The sequence below is a fragment of the Sander lucioperca genome, chromosome 9 (genome assembly GCF_008315115.2).
Source record: "Sander lucioperca isolate FBNREF2018 chromosome 9, SLUC_FBN_1.2, whole genome shotgun sequence".
Classification (NCBI taxonomy): Eukaryota; Metazoa; Chordata; class Actinopteri; order Perciformes; family Percidae; genus Sander; species Sander lucioperca.
The window spans coordinates 11,840,617-11,856,090 of NC_050181.1; the positions used below are offsets into that span (position 1 = coordinate 11,840,617).

The following is a 15,474-nucleotide window of genomic DNA, read 5'->3' on the forward strand; positions in this document are numbered from 1 at the left end:
GCTCGTACGTTTCTTGGAAATAAGTCATTTAGCATGAAAAAAGCATACAATATGACTAATCGACTAAAGAAATCTAAGTTGACTAAAGACCAAAACGACCGATTAGTCGACTAATCGACTAAGAGGGAGCAGCCCTAGTAATTTCCTGCACTGACTGAAGACTCAAGAAGTTCACTTCACTTTTCATCTCCCTACTAAGGATCTGTCTGTGGTGTTTTTTGGTGAATGTAATCTATTATGGATTATTAAATGCTTGTATGTACTTGCACTATTTTTAGTAGGCTACATTATTTAATGGTCAATGTGCTCTAACCTACTAAATTGGCTGACAGTATTGCCAGTGTGATGTCACTGTCTATACCCTTTTATGTGAGTCATTTGCCCAATGAAGTCCCTGTTGGGTTGAAACGTTGCTTTCTCGTCAATAAAGTATTAGGAGCTATAGTATGCGGACATTCTTTTTCATTCAGTGATCCATATTGCCTAAGTACATTGAGGACTTGAGGATGTAGCCTGAGTAATGGGCACAACAACTTTTCTACAACTCAGCTGTTTAATGTAGGTCTATTCTGTTTAGACCCAAGTTTGAAGGCAATTTTAGCAAAATACACTATTACCGTTGTGCCATTAATAAGTCAAAACATACCATCTACACAGATGGAGCGGTGTATATTACTCCATGATAATGTGTCTGTATATGTATTTTAGATCATGCCTGCTCTACCAATCCAATTAGGCCATTTCGACAGCAGTGGTTTAAGAACAGAAAGGCCGCTCTGGCCTGATTAGGAGGCCTAGATAGAAAACTCTGATGGGATATGCAGGCTGCCTGCATCTCATGACTACTGTCCTAACATGAACTCCTTAAACCAGAGCAGTTCTGTGAGATCAGGTATAATTATTGTTAACTATAATTATAATTATTGTGGGACTGGAACAACAGTGAACAATTTCGGTTTTAAAAACTTAAAAAACCCACTTTCAAAACAGTGTTTTTTGTTTTTAAAAAAATTAAATGAACCCCATTTAGAAAATAGGATTGAGAAACTTACCAGTTGCAGTATATCCTCATCTTTTGGCATCACACAAAGTTCAAGAAATTCACCACTGTTGGGGAAGAAAAGGACATTTAAAAAAGGGAAAATAGACAGACTGACCAGAATCATCCAAACAAATTTACATTAAACCTCACCTGTCTTGGATCAGGGATATAACCTCACAATAGGCTTTCCCGATGATGCTTGCGCCATTCACCTTCACTATTCGATCACCTAATACACGTTAAAAAAACAGCAGTAATGACATCAGTAACAGAGAGGGGTAGTAAAAACTGCAAGCTATGTAAAGCAAAGTTTGTCTTAAGCAGATAAAATCAGTCACGTGATGTTGAAGTTTATATAACTGTGCTGAAGGTTCCGTGTATCCACTAAAACATCAAATCACTGGGGTATCTACCCAATAAAGGAGCACAAAAAGGAGTGCTTTCCTACAACTACATGGCCTGGCAAATGTTTTGCTTTAAAGCAGGAATATGTCAGGCCACTACTGAAAACTGCACTCCTTGCATTTTTTCCCTTTTGCTTGCAACACTCTAATATGTCAGTGCAATAGCTTAGAGGAAGTTTTCTGCTCTGTTTGACATCAGTTACAGGATTATGCCTGGGTTCTTGTAATGTCATGACTTCTGAGCACTTACACTCCCAATCAATCTCTAGTAGGTTTTGGTTAATGAAAAAAAAGGATTGTTTGATGATTGATTACCTGTGCAAAGCCCAGCTCCGTGACCGGGGCCACCTTCCTTGACTTGCTTCACGAAAATGGTGTCCATTGGTTCTAGCCTATTCCGTTGTCTCCCTGATGAAAAGAAACAAGTCAGTATACATTACACAACAAGTACTGTATATTATGCATGAAAGCATATACATTGTGCACATGCAAAGAGCAGCACATTTTTTCCTTTTTTCATTTAACTACAATTGAAGCAAGGAAATTAAAACCCAAAATAACTTCATTTTCTGGTAAAAGATGCACTATACTAAAGGCTGAACCTGATATGTGAAAAACAACAACTACAAAACCTAACAATGTGTGCCAGAGAAGAAGAGAAGGAAAGGAGAGAGAAACTAGGAGCTTTGTCACAGGATCTGGAGACATGACAGCAGAACAGACGGTTTTGGCCAGTGCTTGCATGTATTAGTTTTGAATAGACATGATCATTAAAAAAAAGAAATCTCAATAGGGGGAAATGGTGGGGTTTTAGGGAGGTGGATAAAAGGAGCTAAAGAGAGGAAACCTGTTTGCTCATGCTGCTCCTGTCTCCTAGCAGCTGCATGGTTGCAGAAAATAAAACGAAGGGAAAAAAAGAAAGAGAGGGGGTGAGAGAAAGAGAGACTGAGAGAAGGTAGAGTGATAGTGTGCTCAGCTGCACAACTCCCACTCTTTCCTTATAAACTGAGAAATAGCTCTATGCACAGCCAAAGAGTGGCTAAAATTCTTTACCGGGAGTCAACATTTTAGTTGTGAGTCAGCGCACGATGGCTCACAGACTACAGATGATGGGAAGGCCAGCATGAAAACGGGGATTATAAAAAAATATACTAAAAGTTGTAAAAAATAAATAAATAAATAAATCCTGGCACGATCAATAAAAGATGTTAAATATTCTTAATGTCACCAAAACATAAATTTATGATAAACATAACTTCTGGCCCTGTGAAAGACACAATATCACCAGCTATTTTTGTAATGTTTTGTGTTTAAGCCATTGGAAAAGGGGACAAGGGAAATAAAGTGGCTTATATAATAATAATAATAATAATAATAATAATAATAATAATAATAGCTATATAATAATTAGCAGTAATCTGTAAAACATTGAAAACCTCACAAACACAGACACACTTGTGCCTCCATTTTTCTCTTTCCACACATGAGATTACTCATGCAGAATCACATCCTGGGGACTCACATTATGTAATACTGCAACAGGAGTCCCATACAACTAAAGCAGAAAGAAATGCTCCCTCTGGTGGTGTACTATAGAATTGCATCACTATCTCCACAATGGAGCTGTTCATAAACTCATAAATGAGCCATGTTAAATATTTAAATGTATAGTGGAAGCAACTTACTGTTTTTGCCTTTGCCACCTTAAGGAACATGAGATAATATATTGAATATTTTGTATTCTTCAACTTATACTTATATTCAGGTTTGCTCTAAAAGACAGGGCAATGTAAATGTTGCAATTATTTTCACTCTGAAGCACCACTCAACCATAGACCTAATACATAAACTCACCACTTAACTAGTGCTGCTGGCACATAACCCTTTTTAAAGAGACACTCCCAACATTTTGGAAAATGCTTTTTGTTTGCTCTATTACCCAGGCTTAGATGGTATCAATATTCCAACTGTATGCATTCAGTACAGAGACACAAACAACGCTGGGAGTGTTACTTTAAAACCAGAGAAAACCCTGTCCAAGCAAATGAAAACATTGCCAGGTTTCCTTTGTACCATTTTAATATTGGCGACTCATAACTGATGCAATGTTTCTATTCATTCTATTCTATCATTACATGTCCCACATGACAATGGTCTTTATTTCAAGCACTAAATTACACTCAAATTATTTTTATCTGCAAAAAAAGCGGTACAATAATGGACTTTAATATGGCTCTTTCTGCCTCTATGCATGCTAACTTAAATTTTAAAAGTATTTAGTCTTGTAAATAATCAATTTCCAGGAGGTATATTAATGGTACACTTGTGCCTTTTCATAGTAAAAAAGGATATCTAGATGCCAACTTAAGTTAGGCAGAGGGACAACTTATCCACTTACTGCCAATGCTTTGGAGAAAAATCCAAGTTGTCCTATGAACTAAATATACAGATAGTGTATTTTAATTCTGAAGAGGGCAATACAAATTATTTATTAATTGTTTGAACATATCTTTATTGAATTTCCGAAGGGCACATACAATATAAAGTAAGACAGCAACAGAGTAAAGAATAGACCCCTTTTCCAAAAAAATATTTATGAATAAAAGACTATATGACCGTATCAGTACGTGGCTCTCTCCTCTCTCCTTTTGATTTCTGCCTATTTTTTCGGTGTGGTGCTGTGACGAGGCTAGCCCAGTCTGGACTAAAAATTATCCCAGGTTTTTCCTTCTTCAATTCTGGCTTGCCGCCTACGAGCCGCTGTGTCCAGCATTATGCAATTACAAGGATTCTTTAATATTCTCTGGCTTACTTAATCAGAACCAACAAAGCTCCAGATTAGAGGGTCTTATTCAGTGTTTTTACAGTTTTTGGGTTAAATATAAATGAAAGACTGCTTTGATGGGAGCTGGCTTTACTGTATGGTTAAATGAAATTTACATTTGGACAATGAGCAAGCTCTGTGTATGCTTTTCAGCATATCCCTATTGTTGCAGAAATCAAAAACTGGGTCACAGAAAACAGTTTGAATTTGGAACTGACACACCACAATACCATTGAATCTTGTAGTAATGGGCAGATGCTGTATTAAGCATAATTAGACGGCTACTTAGAACAGTCTCTATCAAGATAAAAGCTATGTCGTGATTTTTAAAAGCCTGTCTGTGCCTGGCTGGATATTTGTGTGCACATCTACATGAATTACTGTGTACACGTCATATACAGTCCATTCAGGATTTTAATTGGATGAAAGCAACAATTATCATTAGTGCAGGACTGTAAACAGATTCAAGTATGTGTCAGCGAGTATGTGCAGATGAACATGTGACTGTGTGCACTCTGCTTTCTAATGAGTGGCATCTTCATGTCATACTACACAACAGCCCACATTATCTGTTGCAGCATACAGTTAATCAACCTACAGCCGGGCGATACAATGTTATAATATCAATACTGTGATAGGACACAAATCTTTTAGTTATTGTGGTTATTGTAATATTTCTTAGTGTTTGACTTTAAAAAAGGCTGCTTTACAGTCATGTGACACATCTGAGCTTGACTGACTGTAGTGTTGTGTGTGACTGATCAATTATGAATGCCTCTACCTGTTCGTCCCCATAACACATTGTTTTTCCTTCATACATTTTTGTGTGAAAATGTCTTCTAAAAACCACCAATAATCCTGCAATCAATGCCCATACATACTGTGGTATTAGTTAAAAAATATTGTGATACTTGATAGTATCACTCATTCCCATTTCACAACTGTACATGGCGAGCAGCACTTAGGCAAGTTAAGACTTATGATTTATGGGGTTTCCCCATGTGTAATGAAAATAACTTGTGCATAGAATACTTCACTTTCTCAACATGTCCAATATGAATTACAATGTTCCTCTGCAAGGAATAAAAATGTCTAATAGAATTAGTGAGGTCCACATGGACAAATTCCAGTGACAGCATGGTCAACAAATGACAACAGACACACACAGCTAAGCTCACAAACAAGCTACTGGGATATCCTCTCACAGTGATCACACTAGGATGGGACAGACAGGAACAGAGTTAACTCAATCAAAGAGAATTCCTATCAGGAAAATCTAAATGAAATATATTCTAGTTGGAGAAGCCTGAATGAGTATAGTACATGTTTTGAATCTAATGCAAGACTTCAAAGTTGCCCTTTTGGCAACCATACAAGGTGGAAGTTCTGCTTGATAAAATTAAAACTGTCAAATTGTGATGTTTTGGCATAAGACGTGACACTGGTCAATATTAAATATCATAGACATACTTATCAAAACATATCACCAACATATTTCCTCTGGACATTAATTGCTGAACACAAAAATGATGAGTTCTGGCTTCAGCAAAAGTCATAATAAATGCAGTTGTTATTTTTATAAAACAATCATTCTTGAATGATTTTGTATTTTATCTCAAACCCCTTAAGGGCTATTTCTCTAATCCACAAACTTGTATTTTAAAGATTATTTTTTGGGCATTTTTAGGCCTTTATTTATAGAGAACAGCTGAAGACATGAGAGGGGAGAGAGAGGGGGAATGACATGCAGCAAAGGGCCGCAGGTCGGAGTCAGACCTGCGGCCGCTGCGTCGAGGAGTAAACCTCTATACATGGGCGCCTGCTCTACCAGGTGAGCTACCCAGGCGCCCCACAAACTTATATTTTTAGGGCGTGTCAGATTCCTTTACGAAATTTGTGGAACATGACTGCTGGTTACCACCTTTTTTTGTGTTTTTGTGAAAAATGACAAAGGACTAACAACCAAAACATTTTTTTAAAATTTAAGGGAGATATTGGGGCATGCAAAATGGGGAGATTTGGTAAATATCTTAAAGTTATGTTGCACAAAACATTTAATGGATGTAACTCTGTATTAAAACAAATCAACATTAGCTTATGCCAGGGGTTTGATGTGAGGCTTTTCCCTTTTGAAGAGAAAAAATAGAATGGTTTGAGAATAACAAGGGGAAAGAGGGTCAGACACACACAACCCAGTAAAATTGAGGCCATCTCTTACTGAGAGCCTTTTTATGGTGAGGGAGAAAAGCAGCAAGAACAACAAAGTCAAAACAATATGAAGAGGTGGGTCAGTGCAGGGCAGAAACTGGTGGTGCTGACCAAACCTTTTATGCCTTCACAAAGGTCAATGACACACAGGAGCTACATTGTTCTCATAAGGAAGCAAAAAGAGCCAAAGAGTGGATGGATTAAGAGTCATTAGAAGTAAGAGGCACTGCTCTTACTCAGCAGTGCTGAAGGGCAGGCATGAAGAGGAACAGCCGAGTGTTTCTGCTTACCTCTGCGGCCATGATCTTCCTCCTGTGAAAACACAGAAATACTCAAGTGACTTTGTTGTTCACAGTCACAGAATTTAGGTATCAGGCTTTTTGTTGACTCAGTGTAATCCTACGTGATAAGCAAACAATACTTAGGTATATGAAACTCGTGAAAGCTTCTGACAAGTTTAACAGCAAATACAGTCCTGACATTTACCGGGAAGCAGTGCATGGTCGACTCCGGTGGGTACACGATGAAGTGACGCAGGGTGAAGCCAAACCCTTGGGAAGTGCGCCGCAAACGCACGGTTTTGGGTCTCGGCCATGAGAAAGGCTCCTCTTCTGTTGGGTATTGCGCTGCAGGAGAATCAGCCAAGCTTCTCCACTCTGGTGATTCACTCTACACAAAGAGAAAAGAGGAGGAAGGAATGTAAATTGAGTAGTCCTACTTTCACTTTTATACTGATGAGGAGATCTATGATATTTGTGCTGAAAATGTAGCTATGAAATCTCAACTTGAAAGTGTAAATGCTGGCATACCCCAGTGCTAAAATCCTAAAACAATGTTACTAAAACTATACCACAACTAAAGTCATCCCCAATTTACACATATCAACAAATTACCTTTTCAGTTGAGCTAATGTAAATTAACCGTGTTAAAGTGTCAGTCGTTCATTAAAGTGGTACATAGTTTAAGAGAATGGGCTTTTAAAAAACATTAATAGCTGTCCAGTGTTTACAGTAAAGTCATGGTATCCCATTTTCACAGCTGGAGAGTAGAGCATGTCAGGGTTCAGGGCTTTGGGCACCCCCCTCCTGTGTTTACTGGCTATTTATAGCCTCGCACCTTTGTGGAATTGTGTGTGCAGTAACACCCCCCTTTACTCAGGTCTCTCCATATCATATTCCCTGTTCCAGTACAACTATCAGGAACGCCTGTCTCTATTATCACTCTGAAAAAGTATTTCTCCTCACCCTGTCTCACACAAACCCTCCCCCTCCACCCTGAAGCATAGCATTTTCCCCACAATGTGAGGAATTTGATGAGCTTGCATTTACACTATCTGCCTGGGCAGCTATGTTAAGTAAATGTCAGAAAATCTGAGTGAATTACCTGCATGTTAACATAGCTAGTGCTTAACTACGATAAACAAAAAAAATTGCAAGAGTATTTGTCTACTTGTTATTAATGCAGTTGCAAAACTAAACAAACTTCTGCTAATCTGATCGAATGTCTTGATTAAAAGAGAAATAAATAAATCTAAGAAGCTCTCCCACATTACCCAGCTGATGCAGGGAGTAGTGAATGTGCCAAAACACTTTTTTTTTTCACACCAACTCAAAACCACAATCATCAGGTCCAATTGCTCTATGTATGTCACAGGGTGAACATTCAGCCTAATGGTTCATTAGAAATAAATTGTGTGCCTCGAGGTGTGTGCCAAGTTAAAGCATGATTCACTGTACTCTTTACAGTATGTTTTACTGCTTCTAAGCAATCAATTGTTTTCTGTTTTTCAACCATATATTTCTGAAAGAGGCAGTGACATAGATTACTTGGATCAAAGTGTATTTTAATTGGCACCATGAGCTGTTGGAACACATAAATGGTTCACACGTGCATACTGTAGAGAGTAGAGCCAGACCGATATATCGGCGGGCCGATATTAGGCATTTTCCAAACTATCGGTATCAGCATTTATAATGGCCGATAAACAAATATTTAAAAAATAAAATAAAAAAACGGACGAAACACCCTTCAAGTGTTGGCGTTGCATAGTTTGTCCACCAGAGGGCGCTCTACAACGCCCCTGTTGGCAACACTGATTTTGTTTTTTTGTTATTGTTTTTGTTCAAAGGACTTTAAGTTTCATATCTTAAGTTTGAATTTTTTATACATTTTATTTATCAGAACTTTAATATATTTTGATGTTCCTCTGTTCTGTTGTGACAATAAAACAAACAAGTTTATTTTTAAACTGCATTATCTTATTATTTTAGTGAGGACTCATAAATAACTACAAATAACTAATGTTAAGGAAATCTGTGTATGTTTGTTACGTGTTTCTGGATTATTATTTTTTTAATACATATTGGCCGATATATCGGAATATCGGATTTTTAAATCACCAAATATTGGTATCAATATCAGCCTTAAAAATCCTTTATCGGTCGGGCTCTAGTAGAGAGTACAGATTCATAGCACTGCTGTGGCTGGCTGGGAAACAGAGCTGCAGGTGCAGCTGACACCCATGTATTTTGATGAAACTAGCAAAACAGGTTTTACTGTGCATAACCAAGCGGGCTGTTCTGTGATGCCAACACTTCCATATTGTAGTCTGTCTCTGTACGAGTCCTAAGTGCCTTCACTCCACTAGAAAACATTCAAGCACTTGTGGTGATATGACAATAGATCAACTGGATGTTTGAAATGCCTGCATTGCTCCCCTCTTTCTCTGGGGCAAGCCAATCCCAGTCAACTGGATCTGATTTAGCAGCCAGTGCACAGGGCGATTTCCAACCCTCTGATCTTTAAATGTGGAGGACAGAAGGGGGTGTGGAACTCCAGGCAGATGCATGCCAAGCATTGTTATCATTGCCACTTGCATAGTTAATACAGTTGTGACATTCCAGGTCAATAAATTCCAGAACCACATTTCCCTCATGGTTTCCCTTTCCTAAACAAAATAAAAAACAGTAATATTAAGGATGGAGACAAAGCAAGACTCTGGTATAAACCTGATAGTCCAGATTAATAATGCTTCCAAATACTGTAAAAGGTAAAAGGGGAATCAACAAAAGGAGAAAAGTATGTGTACTTGTCAAATAAGGGGCTACAAAGAAAAAGAACATGAAAGAGAACACCCACATCAAAATATACACCTATCCTATCCTCCCCACAAATGAATGCCTCTCACCCATTTATGAATCACCACAATGCTAGACTGATATTTGCACTGGGTGAGGCAGCTGGGAGAGAGTTTTCAGTAGGCACTTGTTCTTCTGCTGGATATCTCTTGGATTTAAGCAGTGGACAATTTTAGGAGACATTTCTTACATTTGTTTCACAGTGCAACAATTAGAGTTGGCGTGATGTTGCTAGATATGCTTCTCTGCGTCTCCTCACGTATCAATGCATGCAGGGGACGCACCCTATTTTGGCCTTTATAATGCTACATTGTGAACAACAAATCTGTGTTGAAATCATAGAAATAAACAAAAGAAACCTCAGAAGAACGTACACACCATTCTTATTAAACCTCCTTGACAACACACACACGAAAGGTCCCCAGGCCAAGAGGTAACAAAATGTGTGTGCGCGTACACACATGAACGCTAGACCGGAGACACTCTGTCTCCCACCTGCAGCTTCAGTCTGAACAGAGCACTGTGTTGGTGTGCTGCAGTGTCCAGTCTGAAATCCTCTTACAGCCTGCAATCTACAGAAGGTAAATGCACATGTGTGCATTTTTGGCACTCCCTAAAAAGGTTTTAGCCAGCGCCAAAGAAAAATCAGCAGCATCAAAACGTCTTTGACTTTTAGCAGTCAATTTGCCTCTCATCAACAGCCGCTATATTTTACACATGTGGCTGGCACTTAGCTGCATTGTTCTGACTGGGCCTGAACGCTCCACTGAGAAGCTAGCGCTAATGGGATTTCAGTTTTACCATGAGTTAGGCTGTACCAGACTCTCCCGTAACCGCGCTGTGTGTGGCTCAACTTTGATCTGAGTGAGTGGATAAATTATCTGGGGGTAAACTGAGCATCTGACTTCTTAAGACCATTGAACAATCAAAAATGATTCAATATTCCATTCATCAAGGTTGCAGGGAAATAAGAATTATTGCTCTCCCCTTGCAGTTCATCCAGCCTTTAGAGGTTGAGGTAGCTTCTTTAAAAAGGTACACTCTGTAGGAATTTCTCCCATCTAGCGGTGAAACTGTATTTTGCATTCAAACAAATGGTGGTCTCTAGCGCCTCGCTTTTTCAAATGCGTGTTGCAACTACGGTAGCCGTTATGTACCAAGAAGCTATGACAACATGTCTTCCAATTTTCGCTTTTTTGGCGACGAGGATTCCTTCTCCTGTGGCTCGGCATAAGTATGATCCTCCATTATGAACTTAAGTGCAGTGCAGGCTTTCAAATTTGCCGGGGCAGTGACAAGCACCTCTCACTGATCTCCTTCTCCGTTTCAGTTGATTTCAGTCACGTGACGCTGGCTCTGAATGAAAACGTGTTGTGGATTAGCTAGACAGGTAGGCTAGTGCTTTATGTCCCTCTCAGCGATTATAGTTTTTCAAAATGGCGGAACGTCATGGAAGCCTCCTTGAACTTGCCCAGCGAATGTAAATAGGGGTGGCAGTAGCTCAGTCCGTAGGGAGTTGGGTTGGGAACCGGAGGGTCGCTGGTTCAAGTCCCAGTATGGACCAAAGTATAGAGTGTGGATTGGTAGCTGGAGAGATGCCAGTTCACCTCCTGGGCACTGCCAGGTGCTCTTGAGCAAGGCACCGTACCCCCCCCCCCAGATCATTGGCAGAGGTAATCTTACACCAATGAGGACATATTTATGAACGAAGACATTGATTTTAGCTAATAAAATACTTAAAACACTAGACAGTGTACCTTTAAGGCATCACTCAGTGGGGGGCGGGGGGCACTTATTTTCATAACAATCAAGTATCTCTCTCTCCCTGACCATGTCTTTCACTGGTTAAAGCCTAATAAGAATAAGAATATATAACATCGACAACCCAACTGCATTTTACCGCAAACTTGCGACTAGTCAACTTTCTAAAGCAGGCCCAATCACTTGTCTGCTAAGAGTCGGGTCGGTGATTGTGAATGTGTGATTGTGTAAAGGTGTTCACGAGACCAATACCAACCTTTCGTGAACTTGTGAATTTCGCCAGCCGTCTTCTCTCCTTTATGGAGACAAACGCTGTGTGCATGGTGGGCTCGATGGTGTTTTACGCTTCCAACGTCGCCTTACAGGCAGCTAACCCTCACCATTGCCGCGCTGCCTGAAAGGCGACGTTGGGGGCTAAAAACACCAAACGGTGGGAGGAGCTGTGTGTGTGTATGTGAGCGAGACACAAGTGACAGATAGACGGAGGAGAGCAGGGAAAGGAAATGCAGAAGAACGTGTTTTAAGTAGCGTTTAAAAAATAATAATAACGAAACATAATGTGCGGCGGCCGGTGCTGATAGCGCGGCGCACCGCCACACATTAGTTTATGTGTGGGAAACACTGCCTGCAGCTCGTTCAAGTCACAGTGAGTCAGGGCAATGGCGTGCCATAAGTGGTCGCGAGTGTGGTTACACTTTTCAAAACTCCACACAGACAATGCTTGCTGCAATATAATATAATGGCAAGCCGAAAGCGGTCGCAAGTGTGGTTACACTTCTTCCATTTTCTGAGAGATTGTAAGGTGACTACATCGGTGGTTCCCCTACCACAGAGATTAAAAGGCAGGCCAACCAATACCACCCACTAACATCCGAAATTTTAGGGGAAAGGCTGTACATACACAGCTGTTTACACACCACAAATGTTATCTAGAGGCTAGGTGCAAACGAAAAAGAACTAGAATTTCCACCATTTTCATTTTAACAAATATTATGAAACCACACTGGATGACCTCTTAAAAACCTCTGCTGAAATCACCAAATGACACATTACAAGCGCCACATGACATCAGCTCTAAAAACATCAAACAGGTACATTAAAATGTGAAAAAACCTAGTTCTCTGTGGGCTGCTAAATTCTACACCACATCCCATCCAAACCAAGCACTTAACTGTGAAAAGCCAAAGATAATGATACAGAGAGGCACTGGTGAGACCTGGGCGTTCCAGCCAAGTAGTGCAAGACAAGGTTAGGAGCATCATTACTCAGCCTATGTGGAAACTGCTGTGTGTTTTGTGCATGCCACACTTCTAGTTCTAACATACAGATGGGACACACAAAAGTAAAATTGTGGTTCAGCATAAATAGATGATTTAATTATACTAAATTTGAATACAAACACACACAAAAATACTTATTTCCACACTTCCTGGAATACCCAGGAAAAAGCAGCCCAGAAACAACCGAATAAAACATATGGTGCCACACTGCATCTGCTGGAAACAGTAACACTGAATGAATTAAGGCTGTGTATCACTCTTGCATAAGTCTAAATGCAGAATAAAAATAAACAGGCCAGCAACCATGCCTTCTCAGAGAGAGTGAGTTCTGTAGTAACAAGTAAAATGTCTAAAGCAGAACTTAGCCATGAGGCTGGACTGCTCCCACTCTCATCTGTGGGAGGAAATTACTGATGCTTTTGGTTTCCTGAGGAGAGTGATTTGAAAAAACAGCTGTTAAGTTATTTCTCTCACAAAGCTTTGCCAAAGCTGTACATTGTACACTTGCTGACTTGTAAATATGTTGATATGTTTAACCAAAGACATTGCGACCATTGTTTTGGGTAACAGCACACATCTCTAACCTTCCACACTGCTTATAAGGAGTGGATTTAGCAGGATTGAGCAGTTGCTCTGACAAAAGGAAAACAGCTGTCAGCTCTCTAAAAGATCCTCTTTTTATTTATGCGCCTCCAATGATGCAGTGTTCAAGCTACGAGGTGAGCTATTTAAACAAGACAGAAAACATCACAGGCTTTTCCATCTAAGATCACATTGACAATTGATGATGTTTTACTGCACAGAAACTGTGGCAAGAGGAAAAACTGAATCACATAGCCCATCTTTTATGTTTTCCCCTGAGACATCACAGACACAACCATAAGACAACAGGAAGTAACAGACTTCTATCCAATTGAAGGTCAATTTTCCCTTCCGATTGCCATCAGTTAGCCATACAATGCCTGCACAGAGGGTTCTGTAAAAGGCAGCCAGCCTTAATAAGATAAACACTGAGCTTTAATGAGGCCAAGATTGTGGGGACATGGGGGGGGGAGAGAGTCTATTTGTCAATAGCCCCCTACAGTGCTAAATATAATTCATGCTTCATCATCAGAAACAGTAATTCATTTCACTCCACTCTCATTTTTGTCATTCTATTGGAGCTTAGCAAGCTGAAGTGCAGGTATTATTAAGTCTACTCATCAGATTGGAGGCACAAATGAATCATACCATATAGTTTGATACAATGAAGACCCTAGGCTAATAGAAAACCCTACCACAGACATATTACGAAACAGCATCCTGATCAGCACCCAATCGAAAATCGCTGTGCTGCAAACTCAATATCTGACCAGAGGAATCCAAGTAAAGGAGGGAGACATTAAGCCAACTTTGTCTGCTATTTGAATGCAGCTGCAATGTTTGAATACCATGCACTATTCAGCTGACAAAGCAGACAAACACTCCAGTGTAGAGGAAAAATCAAACCACCAGCAACCAAAACTCTTGACTCAACTAATAAATTATCTTTCTATCAAGTTAAATATAAGATAAAAGGCTGCATGACTAGTACAGTATTATAAAGAGAAGGATGGCTAAATGTTGTCTTACAAGCATGAAAGTAGCTACCATTGGGAGACAAAAGGGACAGTCAAATATGTTTTTCAGAAAAATAGAATAGACACTTCTAAATATCACTAAATGTTTGAGGGTTTAAATCCACCAAATTTAAGATCCCAGTTCCATTCATTTCAACAAAACTGTTGTTGAAATTGTGTTGGAGGATGAGGTGATTCAAAAAAAAACATCCACTTTGGAAATTCTGAAGTCATGAAATCCACAGTGCCATCATTTCCCGAAAATACCAGGACCATAGACTCCAGGGGGTTTCCGGCTCAAAATTTGCACATGAATTGGTTTGTGTGGTAGTAGCCTTATTAGAGGGACTGCTAAATGAAGGATTTTCACTGACTGCACTGAGTTTGTTGCTCAGACCATACACTGTCATACATTTTTAAAGAGTTATTTTCAGGCACATTTTCTGCATCTGAATTGTTAAGTGCTATTAGATTCATTTATTAAACTCATTAGAAGACCCTGTATCCAGAGGGCTGTAATAGCAACATTATCCACGTTATTTTTTTTTTTTGCTGTGACAGTGAAAAAGACAGGGATGCAACACAAGCTGTATCTGCAGTATGACTTCTGAATGAGCTTCATGTCATTGTGCTTGATTTCCACCTATTAAAAAGGGACTCTTGTTCTTGATTTGTAATCTTAGACTTCCCAAAAAATCTCTTGACCTCTGGCAAAACTCAGACATATAAATAAATTAAAAACAAACGTATCAAGACAGAGTCTCTTACACACTACCTGATTTAATTTTGTGTTGAGAACTGAAATATCTCCTGTGCTCCATCTAATGATCTAAAATCAAATTCCATACATCTAGTCTGTTTGAAGTGTCAACATAAAGAGCTTTAGATTCCTCATTTACATACTATTCACAGAGAAGCAGGGAGGCTAAAGTGAAGAGCTGAATATTAGATTAAACGCAATCAAAAGGAATGAAAGAAAACTACGGATTCTATAAATAGGTGCCTTTCCATTTCAAAAAGTACAGGGTTGCTACCTTGTTTACCATGAAGGTCTTCATTCAGGCGACACGCTTTCAAAAGGAGCAGATGGTGTCCTGTCTGGTATTACAGGGGTCACAGCTTAGAAATCTGAAAGGGTCTTGAATAAACGGCTTCAATGTCATTGTCTCCTTCCACTTCCATCAGTGAGGAGTTTGATTAAAAATGTCTAATCTAATCAA

The 15,474-nt window shown here is 39.4% G+C and overlaps 1 protein-coding gene across 5 annotated transcripts in view; it reads right to left on the bottom strand.

Moving 5' to 3' along the window:
• The window catches only part of arhgap21b (Rho GTPase activating protein 21b), a 39,824-nt gene that overhangs the window by 22,012 nt on the left and 2,338 nt on the right, over positions 1 to 15,474 (bottom strand). For 4 of the 5 annotated variants that reach the window (XM_036004892.1, XM_036004893.1, XM_036004890.1 and 1 more), the window contains exons 3-7: positions 6,965 to 7,147; positions 6,715 to 6,790; positions 1,762 to 1,854; positions 1,193 to 1,271; positions 1,053 to 1,107 (exon numbers count right to left, since the gene is read on the bottom strand). In XM_036004892.1, coding sequence (XP_035860785.1) covers positions 1,053 to 1,107; positions 1,193 to 1,271; positions 1,762 to 1,854; positions 6,715 to 6,790; positions 6,965 to 7,147 — 486 coding nt within the window. The remainder of the gene's footprint in view (positions 1 to 1,052; positions 1,108 to 1,192; positions 1,272 to 1,761; positions 1,855 to 6,714; positions 6,791 to 6,964; positions 7,148 to 15,474) is intronic. The other variant, XM_036004894.1, reaches the window with a different exon arrangement.